The 12,221-nt window shown below is 38.8% G+C and overlaps 1 protein-coding gene across 1 annotated transcript; it reads left to right on the forward strand.

Moving 5' to 3' along the window:
* Positions 1-312: 312 nt before the first annotated feature.
* On the forward strand, positions 313-8,963 carry LOC101175337 (FH2 domain-containing protein 1). Its single transcript, XM_011482338.3, has 13 exons — positions 313-558; positions 626-671; positions 1,848-2,243; positions 2,982-3,043; positions 4,215-4,317; positions 4,402-4,487; positions 4,573-4,673; positions 4,751-4,821; positions 4,898-5,005; positions 5,096-5,166; positions 5,798-5,915; positions 5,996-6,160; positions 6,250-8,963. Exons 3-13 carry the CDS (start codon positions 1,902-1,904, stop codon positions 7,438-7,440), a joined length of 2,418 nt encoding a protein of 805 aa, XP_011480640.1. The 5' UTR covers positions 313-558; positions 626-671; positions 1,848-1,901; the 3' UTR covers positions 7,441-8,963.
* Positions 8,964-12,221: the final 3,258 nt, after the last annotated feature.

Consider the following 12,221-nt stretch of genomic DNA (forward strand, 5'->3'; position numbering starts at 1 on the left):
AGTGTTTTATTTTATTTTGAAAATCACTTCAGTACATCTTTTAAACTTCTTACCGTCATTGGAATTAACACTAGTGTTGTAATTGCCTGTTATTGGTCGGTTCTGTTATGTGGACTCATGCTGGACTTTGGGTGCTTTTATCACACATTCCTTCTTGTCCTTTCACATTTGGTTCCTAGCAAACATATTAGATCATTCTTAAGGCTGTTTTTCATATTGAATAATTGATAAATTAACTTCTACGAGTAAACTGCAGCTCACCTGCTAAATTATAAAATAATTACACTGTAATAGAACTTAGAGTTAAATCTTAAAGTTAACTTTAAAAAAAAAAAATCAATGGGCGTTTCCCTGACAGGACATTTATCTATCAGAATGTGACTGCCTACACAGCCTGTGAGCACTAGACAGAGAGCGGAGCACATCCAGGCTCCACTAACATGCCGGGACACCAACCACCCAAAACACACTCATAAATTCCTGACTTCTTCCTGCTGGAAAAGGAGCGGCCAACCATGGAAATAGGAGAATTACCCGGGTGTGTCGTCAAAGCCACAGGTGATTTCCACACTCACTGTTTGCCATGGCAAGGTTGATGTCACACCTTTTCCTTTGGATTTACCAGGAGAGAAGAAAACACTGCACTAAGCTGCTTATGACTTCGAATGAGAGTAAGTTTTCATCTCTATTTATTTTTTATTTCTCAACACTCCAGTGTTATTGGTGATTATAGATATTACACAATAAAAAAAGTTGTTGACAAATTTATATGCAAAGAAAAACAAAAATTGTTCAATAAGCGCACTTATTGATACAATGTCACATGCTTATGAGGACTGAAATGGATAAGACATGAACCACTTTTGTCCAAGTGAACTTTAAATAAAAGGTACTTTTGTGTAACTTTTTTTACTTAGCTATTTTTTTGAGTTTCAATAACCCTTATTCATAATTTTACACATTTTGAATAATACTAAAATATTTCTTATTGTGGTAAAACTGGTCATTTTTTTGAATGTGCGTCCCGATACTGTTCTCATTGTTTCGATCAGTTTAATTGTCCTGACTTTAACGTTTTGCAAATAGGGCCAGATTTGTTGTGATGAAAATATTTGAGGGCCAACCATTCGGCCTGCATTTTTGATAACATTAAATGCAAATGAACTTTGTAACCTTTTAGGACCTAAGCTCTTGTTTGATATGCCTTTATTCTGTCGTCACATGGCCCTAATAATGTAAAAAAACACAATATGTGATGTCCATGCATGTGGAAACCATGTCTTCAGGGGTCATGAACATTTCTTTGCATTGAAAACAAATACAGATACCTTTTCTACCAATATTATTGTCAATTCTTTTGCACCATTCATTCCCAGTTAGCTTGCAGCAGATAGCTTTTCTTGTCTGGTAGTCCCTCTTGATATTCAACTCCATTATAACGGCCACAGTCTCTTGGCATATGAGGCAGAAACAGTTGTTTTATATTTCACAAAAAAAAGACAATTTCCTCCTGTCCTGGAAGCGGTGGCTCTCACTGTCAACTTTTCTTCTTTATTTACTGCTGATTTTTTAGAAATTAGCTAGAAAGCGCCACACAAGTTTCACAAAACAGTATTGAAACATGTTTAATGGGGTTAGAATGTTATTTAGCCAGCCACAACCAAGAAATCATACACAGTTTTGGGGAACGTGCTGGGGACTGCATATTATTTATTTTATGAAAGGAGCCTGTGGGCTGGGGGAAATTTGGCCGGCGGGCCGGACTTTGGACATGCCTGTTCTAACTGATTGGAAAAGCTTAGGGCAACAGAATTATTCAGAAAAACAATTATATTTGTCTTTTTTAGGAAGACAGAAATGATGAGGGTTTCTTCAATATACTAAAATCGTCCTTCTAAAAGATGCATCCAAGAGGCCCTCCAGTTCCTCTACCCCCACCACCGCCACCAGTCCTTCCACCACCACCTCCGCCACCACCTCTGTCCTACCATGGCCCTGGCCTTTTCGGTAAGGGGGATCGCCGGCGCTCTCGGATGCGTAATTTCAACTGGGAAACCCTTCCCAAACACAGCGTGATCGGAAAGCACAACATCTGGACAGCAGACAAAGACGATGGAGAATATGAGCTGGACACGGCGCACATGGAGGAGTTGTTTAGTCACAACCAGGGCCAACAACATCCCAGGGCCCTGAACCGTCAAAGTTTGAGGGGCCTTCCAGTTTCTGGCTCAGGAACAGAAATGGTGAGTACAACGAAACGACATGTCCCGCTTTTACCAAGTACATGTGATGATGTCAACTGACTGTAAGGCTTTTGGTCGATGCAGTGCAACTTTGAAATATGTTGACTCTTTCTTTTGACCTCTATTGATTTTTTTGTCTCTGAAATTATGGATTTCAGATCAATAGAAAGCTGTATTAAAACGCTACAAATTATAGTACCCTTTTAATAAATTGTGTTACTTTTTTAGAAAACAGGAAATGGCTTTTCTAAAAACAACTTAATTATTAAAATGACCTTTAGTATTAGTTTTCAAACGGTATTGATGTTAAAACAGCACAGGGGTGGAGTTTCACTGGTCTCCAAATATGTTTGCCAAAGGAAGGAATTGTTGTGTTTTCCTGGAACAAAGCCCTGTGCAGTAGGGTTTTGGTGCTCTGTCTTTACAGCTGTTGTATAGAGTAGACATTTACTTAAAAGACCTTAGAACAACAATTGGAAAAAAACAAACTGTGTTAAAATATATTAAAAACCAATGTACCATTTTTAAAAGCAACACAAAATAATGTATCACTAATACAAAATAGTAACTTTGACCAGACTGTTCAATACAATCAGCTGACGCAAACCTTAACCTTTGGAATCAAGTCGCTCTTGTGGAACTCTGAGATAGATATGTGTGACTCTAAAAAAAGCTGTTTGAGCCAAAGGTGAAGTTATCTAGACTGCTGATGGGCTGATCACATTTGTCCGTTTGCAGGTCTCCATCCTCAGCTCCAAGAGGAGCATGAACATAGGAATATTTCTGAAGCAGTTCAAGCGGTGAGTCAGATGCCGTACCCCTCAGTTTTTTTTTTTTTTTTTTACAAAGTAATCTCCCTGACGCACAAAAAGAGCACAAGATGAGGCAGATAGATTTTTCAGCAACCTCCTCAAAAAGCCACACATGCCCAGACAGGCTTGTTTGCCCAGGTCGGTTCAACGCCCCCAACAGGTGACCTCCCCTTGAGATTTACCTCAATAACAGAGGCATTGTAAGACACAAACACAACAGATCCAACAGGATCTTCAGGAAAGTCCTTATCAAAATATCAGCAAAATATCCATGTAATAAAACGTGGCAAGAACAGCAAAATCTTAAATAGATATATTATTTCTTGTGATCTTTTGTTTGACTAGAAATAGAAATTAATGCATATTTTTTAGGTAATTTGAGAAGCTTGGAGACATATGCTCCCAACTGTGCTTTTTCCTATATCCACTTTGATGATCTTTCGAGCTATTTTCACAGCAATCTAATTGGTCTTTTGATCGTAATTATTCCGTTTTTAGCCAAAATCGGAAAATCTGTGGGATTTTTTTTTGGACATAGTTTCTGCAGGGTGGCAGTAGTTCATTAGGAATTTTCCTCTGAGTTGTTGGCAGGCTCGGTGGAGCAAGCCCCCCCCCCCCCCCCTTCCTTCACCGTTGTCGAGAGCTCTCTGTTTACATACTCTTCCACTAGTTTACAGTCCCGCACAACCCCCCAACCAACATTAGCAGTGCAAACAAAAATGGTGAGCAATTTTGGAGCTATCCAGCCGTACAGCTCGGACAACAAAAGCAAAGACAGTCGTAGATCTAGTCGTCTACAAGTGGATGCATAAGAAAATGGAGTAGAGCAGGAAGCTTGTGCCCCCCCCAGCATATTTTCTACTTTACAAATAAGCTATTTTTCAAACAGCATTTTAGCGCCTGCCCCTGAGTCACAACACTTTGAATAAATAAATACTCAGAAATGCAATTTTGAGCTTTGTTTTGTTTTTATATGTCCTTCATCATCAGAAAATTGCCACAAGAACACCAAAAACACAATTTTTATATACGTGAGTCTTTAAAAAAAGTAGTTTTACCTGACATAAAATGTCCAAACCTCAGTTAAACAATGTAAAAAAAATGTGATATAAAGTAACTATTTATCTGTAATTTTTTATGCTTTTCCTGCTTTTCTCAGGCCTATAAGAGACATGATCTATGACATCAAATCAGGGAATGGTCACAGTTTTGGTTTTGGAAAGCTGCGGGAATTGTGCAAGCTGCTGCCAGATGATGGGGAGGTATGTTGATACACAAAGGACAAAAAAACACAGTTTACTCTTTCAAATGTTAATTTTATAAACTGGCTTCATTTGTGGATTTAGGTGAAGGAACTGCTGAAATTTAAAGGCGACCCATCTGCTCTCTCTGAAGCTGATCTTTTTATGTTGATGATGGTCAAAACCCCAAGGTATAAAACCCGAAGTGCATTAAGGAAGAAAACATTTGAATTTACATTACGATTTCTAAACATATTATATTATTTATGTTTTTAGTTATGAAGAGCGTCTGAACTGCTTGGTACTAAAGGAGGAATTTTTTCCTCTTGTGGATGAGCTTAAAGAATTTCTTGGGACTCTGACAGCTGCAGGGAGAGGTTTGTTTTTCCTAAATGTACGATCTACTAAACTGTTTACTAGGATTTTTTTGATTTTGTCGTATGTCTTCTTTTAGAGCTGTTAGAGTGTGAAAATCTCCATTCTGTCATTCGCTTGGTGTTGAAGACTGGGAATTACATGAATGCTGTGAGTGGATCAGGTGTTGGATGACTTTGCTTTGTTCTTGGGCATCTTTGATCTTGACATTTTTCTTTGATCACAGGGCGGCTATGCGGGCAGTGCCATTGGTTTCCGGATGTCGTCTCTGCTAAAGCTGGCTGATACAAAAGCAAACAAACCTGGAATGAATCTCATGCATTATGTTGTGATGGTACGCATCCCTTGAATTTGTGTGACAGCTTTGTAGAATTGGCTTGTCCTCTTGTTATGTTTCTCATGTAGATCTTAATGTTGTCAACAGCAAGCGCAGAAAGCAGATGAAGCCCTTCTGCATTTCCCTAAACAACTGAAGCACATTGAAAGTGCTGCAAGGTACGAAAAACCAACACTTCCGCATAGTTTCCACTCTTAATACGAGAAAACTGTTAACTGTCTGTTAAAAAGACTCCGCTTCCCAAATTTCCTCCTCTGTGTCCTTTTCTGTGTCTCCTTGCTCAAAAATGTTTGTCTAAAGACCACCATAACCAGATTTCAGCAGAACTTGATGACGAACATAAATTGAGTATAAATGAACAGCGTTTAGTCCAAAAACTGGCTAAACTCATTTGCCAGATGTTACCCCCAGATTCCAGTTGGTTTGAACCAGTCCACCATAATTAGACATACAAAAACATATTTCAAAGTCCTACTCCAATCATCTTTTGATCAATTGCAAAAGCATTCCCAGTGGAATGGAATGTTTGCCAGTTTCTTATTGTGTTTTGTTTTTAACAATTCATTTTGGTTTCTGGAAATGACTTTTGTTTTCCAAGACGTTTCGATTTCATTTCATTTGATTTTTCTGGACTTTAAAAATGTTAAACTGTTTGTTTTATTATTTGTTTTGCTATTTTAAATTGGGATATTTAATCTGTATTAGCGTTGAGTTATCTGTCAGCGTGTTTTGCGCTTTAGGGCCACGGTAAAGAACCCATTCACACGTTTTTTTTAAACTTTTTTTTAGAATAAATAATAGTGACGTGGAAGCTGAGTTTGAAAGATTGGTGAAGAAAATACAAGACGCCAAAGCAGACAGCGAGAAAGAGGAAGACCTGAAGACACAGATGGAGAACTTTCTGAAGGTGAGAAGGGCTTTTCATCGGAGATCTTGTCATAGAATTTGATGGGAAATTCATTTTGCCATGTATTGGTTGGGATGCAGGAAGCCGAGGTCTGCTTGGAAGACGTCGAGATGAACCTTGATCAGTTGCAGTCAGTTAGCGATACTGTAGCCGAGTACTTCTGTGAAGACTCCAACAAGTTCAAACTGGACGAGTGCTGCTCCATTTTTCACTCTTTCTGTGAGAAGTTCATGAAAGCCATGCAGGTAAGCCAAATGCTGACATGTCCCTTTGCTGAGTGAAAAATAACAAATGTGGTTATCTTATTTTGATTTACTTATGATGGAATTTGCAGGAAAACAAGGCCAGAGAGATGACAGAGATGAAACAGAAGCACAGAGACCGATTGCAGAACCCAGCCAAGCGCAGATCGACAGCTACCTGCTCCAGCAGAGACAAGGAAATGAAAGGAATTGCTTTAGAGTACGTACTGCAGAATTTACTCACAGACCGCATCCCTGGAAGGAAATCTGGAAAGTTCTCGCCGGCTAACGGAAGCCCAATCAACGGGAGCATATCAGAGATCTCGTCTCTGACAGAGCTGCCCTCTGAAAGTCATAACCAAAGAGACACTTATAGAGTTAAAGGAATGTGCACTAAAGAGTGGAACTCTGCAGTCGACCTGACTGGGAGTTTCTCACAAAAGGAAGAGCGTAGACATCTGAGTGACACTAAGGTCAAAGGTCAACGTTCTTATGAAGAAGAGGATTCTGAGGACTTGCCACACCAAAGAGCCCCCAGCATCACCTCCTCAGCTAGGTCTTCCTCAACCACACCCAATGAGGACAATGATCTGCAAGACAACAGTGAGGAAGAGGCACAAAAGTTACGGGAAGCGTCTAAAAAGGTTTGGAATTTTCAGAATGGCGTCTCATCCGAGGACCTCTGTCTTGAAAAGCCGAAGGAAAAATCCACCTTACGCCGCCATCTGACCTTTGACGAGGAAACGCAAAGGTATCCTGGAGATCCCACCAATGAGGAGCTGGTGCAGTTTTTGCTGGGTGCAGTGTCTCCCTCAAAACGCAACCTGAGTCGCCGACATACTCTCCCTACCAACACCTCTAAAAATACAAAGGAAGAGAATAATCTGCAAACTCAGACTTCAGTTAAAAGTCCAAACCATTTGGCACTAGAAAGACAAACACCACCAGGAGAAAGTGTTGGACACACACTCCCAGTGTTTAACTTTACTGACAATAATGATAATCCAAGACAATCTGGTTTTGAAGACAATAATTCTCTTTCAACAGAGGAGACAAATGATTCTTCATCCTATGAGTCAGAGGGTGTGCAGCAAAGTCAGAGCTGCACAGAGAGTATAGAGAGCCACCTGCAGGTGAAGAATGAAAGTGTTCCACAAAGGAACGACTGGTTCAAGAATGAGACGTCTGGAGTTTTTTTCAGTTTTCTCAAACGCCTCGGAGATTTAAGCAAAATGCAGTACAACAAAGAAACTATTCATAAAAGTGTTGATTCTGGGGTTTAGGTTTAGAAAAGACTTTTATTTCAAAAACTGCAATTTTAATTTAAAGTTCATTAAACATTGGTGTTCTGAAAATTACCTATTGACAAAGTCTATCCTACTTCCCCATGTGAGGTTTAGTCTCACTGCAAAGGATCATTCAGGTCTAGAAATGAGATGAATGGATGAATCAGTTTTGTATAGGTTGTGGAAATGATCCTATGTGTTTATTTTATTTTATAACTTGTTTGAAGAAAGAAATGTAAGAAGAGGCTTTCAGTTGAGGACATAGGAAAGTTTGTGTTAGAAAAGTCATGTATACGTTGGTCCACTAATGGGGGTATTTCTCTGTAAGTTGAAAACGGGGCGTTTTGAAATCCTGACAGTTTGTTTGCTGCTGATTTCAATAGAAAGATGAGCAGTTTAGTTTAAAATAATGCTCACAGTGAGTGCAGCCCTGCAGAATGAACAGAGGAAGTGCTTGGATGTGTTGAGAATGTAGGTCAGAAGAGTTTCGTTGGGGAAAAAATGGAAACTTATTTGTTTTTTCTTTTTGCTTTACTATTTCTTTTCTGTAACTTGTCAGATGAATTATGATAACTTTCTGGTTTCTCTTGTTGTCTCGAGTGCACTGTGGTATTGCAGAAATGTCTGGACACTCTCAGAATCTTGCTGAATGTAGCCATTGGTTTGTTTTAAAAAATGTTAAGGATACAAAGACTCTCTCTATACGAGCTGAACCATGACAGTCTGTGGAAAAGTGAAGGGTGCTGATCTCAGAATGACTTCAAAGCTATTTTAATGCCTTAAACCATGACCAACAGTTAGGGGCTGATGATATTATAGTAAAAACTCAAAGTACTGCTGGATGCACCAGGGGCAACTGGTCACCGATGTCTTGGATCATACCAGATCACTGTAGTTTAGGTTGTTGTTTGTTTTTTATTTTAATTTTTGAAGTAATTAGTTTACTCCTTCTTTATGAAGGAGCCAAACTTTAGTGTACTTTAAAACCGTAAAAATGAACTCATATTTAGATTTGCAATTTAAAACCTTTCAACTATCCTTTTATAAATAGTATATTTATGAAATGTGTGCTTAAGGATTTTATTTACTGCAATGATTAAAAAAAAGGAAGTCTACGCTTGTTGGTAACCTAAAAAGTTTCTGTTTTTGTGTGTTTAAAAGAGAAAAAAAAATGTTTTGGTGAATGTGTTTGCTTCAGTAATCATGTCTGCTCCATGTGAGATGATTTGTTTTATGGCATATAAAGCAGGACATACAATGTTTCTGATACAAAGGAACTTGACTTATTCCAGAACTATTATTCAAAAATTTTCAAAAGATGGTTTGTTACATTTATTCCAATAATTATATAATTTGCATATTGAAACCATCTACGGCTTGAATTCTTATTTAAGTGATAATGGTCTTGTTAAATTGTCCTTTTATGCTTAAAAACTGTATTGTTATATTCTAGACTCCACCTGTGGTGACCTGATATAAGATACATGTAAGTCGATACAATAAAGATTAGATAACCAAAATAACAGTGTGTTTTACAAATGTCTGAAAAACTAAAATACATTAAGGCCTCTATTGAATAAAATTTACCAAACAAGTTTTTTAAGGATTTCAGACATCATTTCTGGCTGTGAGGCCACTGAGACACTGCTGCAGCCATCTTGGCCAAGCTGGAAGCTGGTCTCCATAGCAACCCCACCTTGCAGAATAAAACCCAAAGATGACTGTGTTTAACGGGAACCCCGACCCCAGCAAACTTCTCACTGCTGCAACACAACATGCTGATCTACGGTGACAGACCCCCCCCCACACACACTGCAACAAGCATTTAAAATAGTTCTTGAGATTTTTTAAACTAATAGATTTAAAGTTGGTTGGCTGTAATGGAAAGCTGTCATTCTCAACACTTGTCCTTTGTCTGTGAATTTCCGCACCCTTTTCAGGCACATGGACTAACCTGTAACACTAGAAAACTAGTTGGGTAGAATAATCGGGTGTTCATCACACAATGCCCTTTGTAGCATGAAAATCTGCATGAGTGAACACATTTTCTTTTTCTTCTTAACAGGAAACAGTTCACACTGTAAACAGTCTGACCAAATATAAAAGAAAAACCTCCAACAACTAGCAAACATAGACTTTGATTTGTGTTTAGTATTAAAAATTTAGTAATAAGAATGTGAAGATTTAGTGTGTGTGGGAGGAGAGGGGGCTGAATGTGCTAAGAGTTCGGGGTGTCAAATCCCTTTGAGCCCCTAAAATGCATTGAAAACCGTACTAATTATCAGATCAAACTAACAAAAAAGTAAATAATTGCTCAAATGTGTGTGCATTTTGCACAAGTTTTGGTGACCAGGGGCCTGTTTCAGAAAGGAGGTTCAACCAACTCTGAGGTTAAACTTGAACTCTGAGTTGGTCAATCGAGAGATTAACAACTCTGAGTTTTCTGTTTCAGAGAAGCTGATCGGTTGGGTCAATCAACTCTGAGTGGACTGATTCGGAGGTGAGCGTGAGCACCGCGACTATAAGAAGCCATTATCAATGGAGCGCACATATCACGAGTCACCATGGCAACCGTGAAAAAAAGAGGTCTGCATATTTTTCGCCAGCTGAACTTGACGTGCTGCTGCAGAGTTACAGTGAATATGAGCACATATTCCGGAAGAAAAGCAACACCGCTGCATCTGCAAAACAGAGACAGTTAGCGTGGGAAAACATAGCTGCTCAAGTTAATGCGTAAGTTTGCATTTAAATCATTGTTATAAAATATTGGCTGTAATAACTTTTTAAATAGCGTACGGTGTGAAATAAAAAATGGCGTTATTTAGGTGTACTTTTGAAGTGTTATTCCTGGTGTAATTGCATGAAATGCTGCATAGTGTACAGAACCAATCTGGGGGAAAAATGCATTTAACGTCGGTAATGTTTAGAGGACTTTTTTGTTAACCTTCCCCTCTTGCAAACGTTGGTCAGTTTAATATTAATACATGCAATTGTGTTTTTAAAAGTGAGCTTATGTCTACCCTTGTATTGATCAAGTGGTATAGGTTTATATGGGATTAAGAAAGTAAGCAGTACTACTAGCAAACTGTGTTTCCAAAAAGTAATTGTTACATTAATCTAATTCAATGTCCCTGATTTCATTTTCATGTAGATGCAATCCTGCAGGAATTAAAAGAACATGGCAGCAGCTAAAAATGAAGTATAAAAACATAATTCAATCAGGTCAAATGTGAGCATGTCATGGATGTAGGCTTTGTTGACAATATTTGACATATGAAACATCTACATAGCAATACATATCTAATGTTGTTTTCATTGTATATATGTAATTGACTGCAACGAAAAACGGTAACGCTCAAACAAAAACATATGGGGAAATGACAAAAAATCGAGTCTAGGTCTCAAAATCCTCGCACAACGTATATGTAATTCTCTACGAATTAATGCAGCCTCCTCGTCTATTGGGTCCTCCAAAAAAGGACAAGCCATTCTTGTCACTTGTCTCTGTGTGACGGAAATGTGGGCAATGAAGGTTAAAGCGAAAAATACCGCTTCGTCTTTAAAAAGGGGAGGGGACCGGCAGAAACCTTGAGTTTAGAGAATAAAACCTGCTCCCGACCAGGTTAGGTTCACAGCGTAAGTAACCATGGACACTGACTCAGAGTATAAGTTACCTCTCTTTCAGAAACGGGTTTGACTTACTCTGCTTTCTCTGGTTTAACAAACCTCCCATTCTGAAACGGAAAACCCAGGGTTTCCCTGATTTCAGGGTTAACCCACTCAGAGTTTACACTTAACCTCCTTTCTGAAACAGGCCCCAGGTCTGCTGGGGAAGCAGCATTGCAGTCAGTGGCGCCAACAGACTGAACAAGCTGATCTGAAAGGCGGGTTCTGTCATTGGCTGCAAACTGGAAACATTTGAAGCAGTGATGGAGAGGAGGTCACTGAACAAGAACTTTTCCATCAAGGACAACCCAGAGCATCCTCTCCATCCTGCTCAGGACAAACAGCGGAGCTCCTTCTCTAGGAGGCTCAGACAACTCTTCTCCAAACTGCCCGATACAGGAAATCATCCTTACCCAACACAATTCAACTCTACAATAACTCACAGTGTAACAGATGACTTCTGCATATTTTTGCACGTTTTGCACATTGTTACCTGTTTGTTAATAGTCTTCAAACTATAACGCCTTATTTGTTTACATTTCTGCTACATTTTTCTTATTTTATATTATTGTTTTTATATTTTTATATTTTCCTCTTTTGTTTACTGCTATGGTAACACACAAATTTCCCACGTGTGGGATCAATAAAGTACTTGTGATTCTGATTCTGATCAAGAGAGGTTGTGCAGTTGGATGGCGGGGGAAATGAATGACCTGTGATGACAATCATTGCAACACTGTGGGTGTCTGAGTCTGTCGCTGAAGGGGACTCAGGCATCTTCTTTGTTCTATTCGATAGGTCTTGTAAGTTTTATGTGGATGCTCTTTAAAACACTATTCACTGCATTTACCGGGCTTGGGACAGGCACAAGCAGGTCATTGGTTTGTGCTCTGTTGAGGCTGCATTTCTTTCTGTCTTTGAAATGGGGTACCTTTTAGGTCTTATTTTTCTTTTTAGTGTGTCTTTATTTTAATGTGATTTTTTAAAGTTTTGTAAAAATCAAATCTTTCTTTCTTTCTTTATCCATCCATCCATCCATCCATCCATCCATCCATCCATCCATCCATCCATCCTTCCATCCATCCATCTGTTCATCCCCACAATTTTTTTTC

This window comes from Oryzias latipes, chromosome 13 (genome assembly GCF_002234675.1).
Source record: "Oryzias latipes chromosome 13, ASM223467v1".
Lineage (NCBI taxonomy): Eukaryota > Metazoa > Chordata > Actinopteri > Beloniformes > Adrianichthyidae > Oryzias > Oryzias latipes.

Coding starts and splice junctions, on each gene's coding strand:
- LOC101175337 (XM_011482338.3), top strand. CDS start 1,902: ATGCATCCAAGAGGCCCTCCAGTTCCTCTACCCCCACCACCGCCACCA. Junction 4,318..4,401: donor TGCTGCCAGATGATGGGGAG/GTATGTTGATAC, acceptor TTGTGGATTTAG/GTGAAGGAACTGCTGAAATT. Junction 5,916..5,995: donor AGATGGAGAACTTTCTGAAG/GTGAGAAGGGCT, acceptor GTTGGGATGCAG/GAAGCCGAGGTCTGCTTGGA.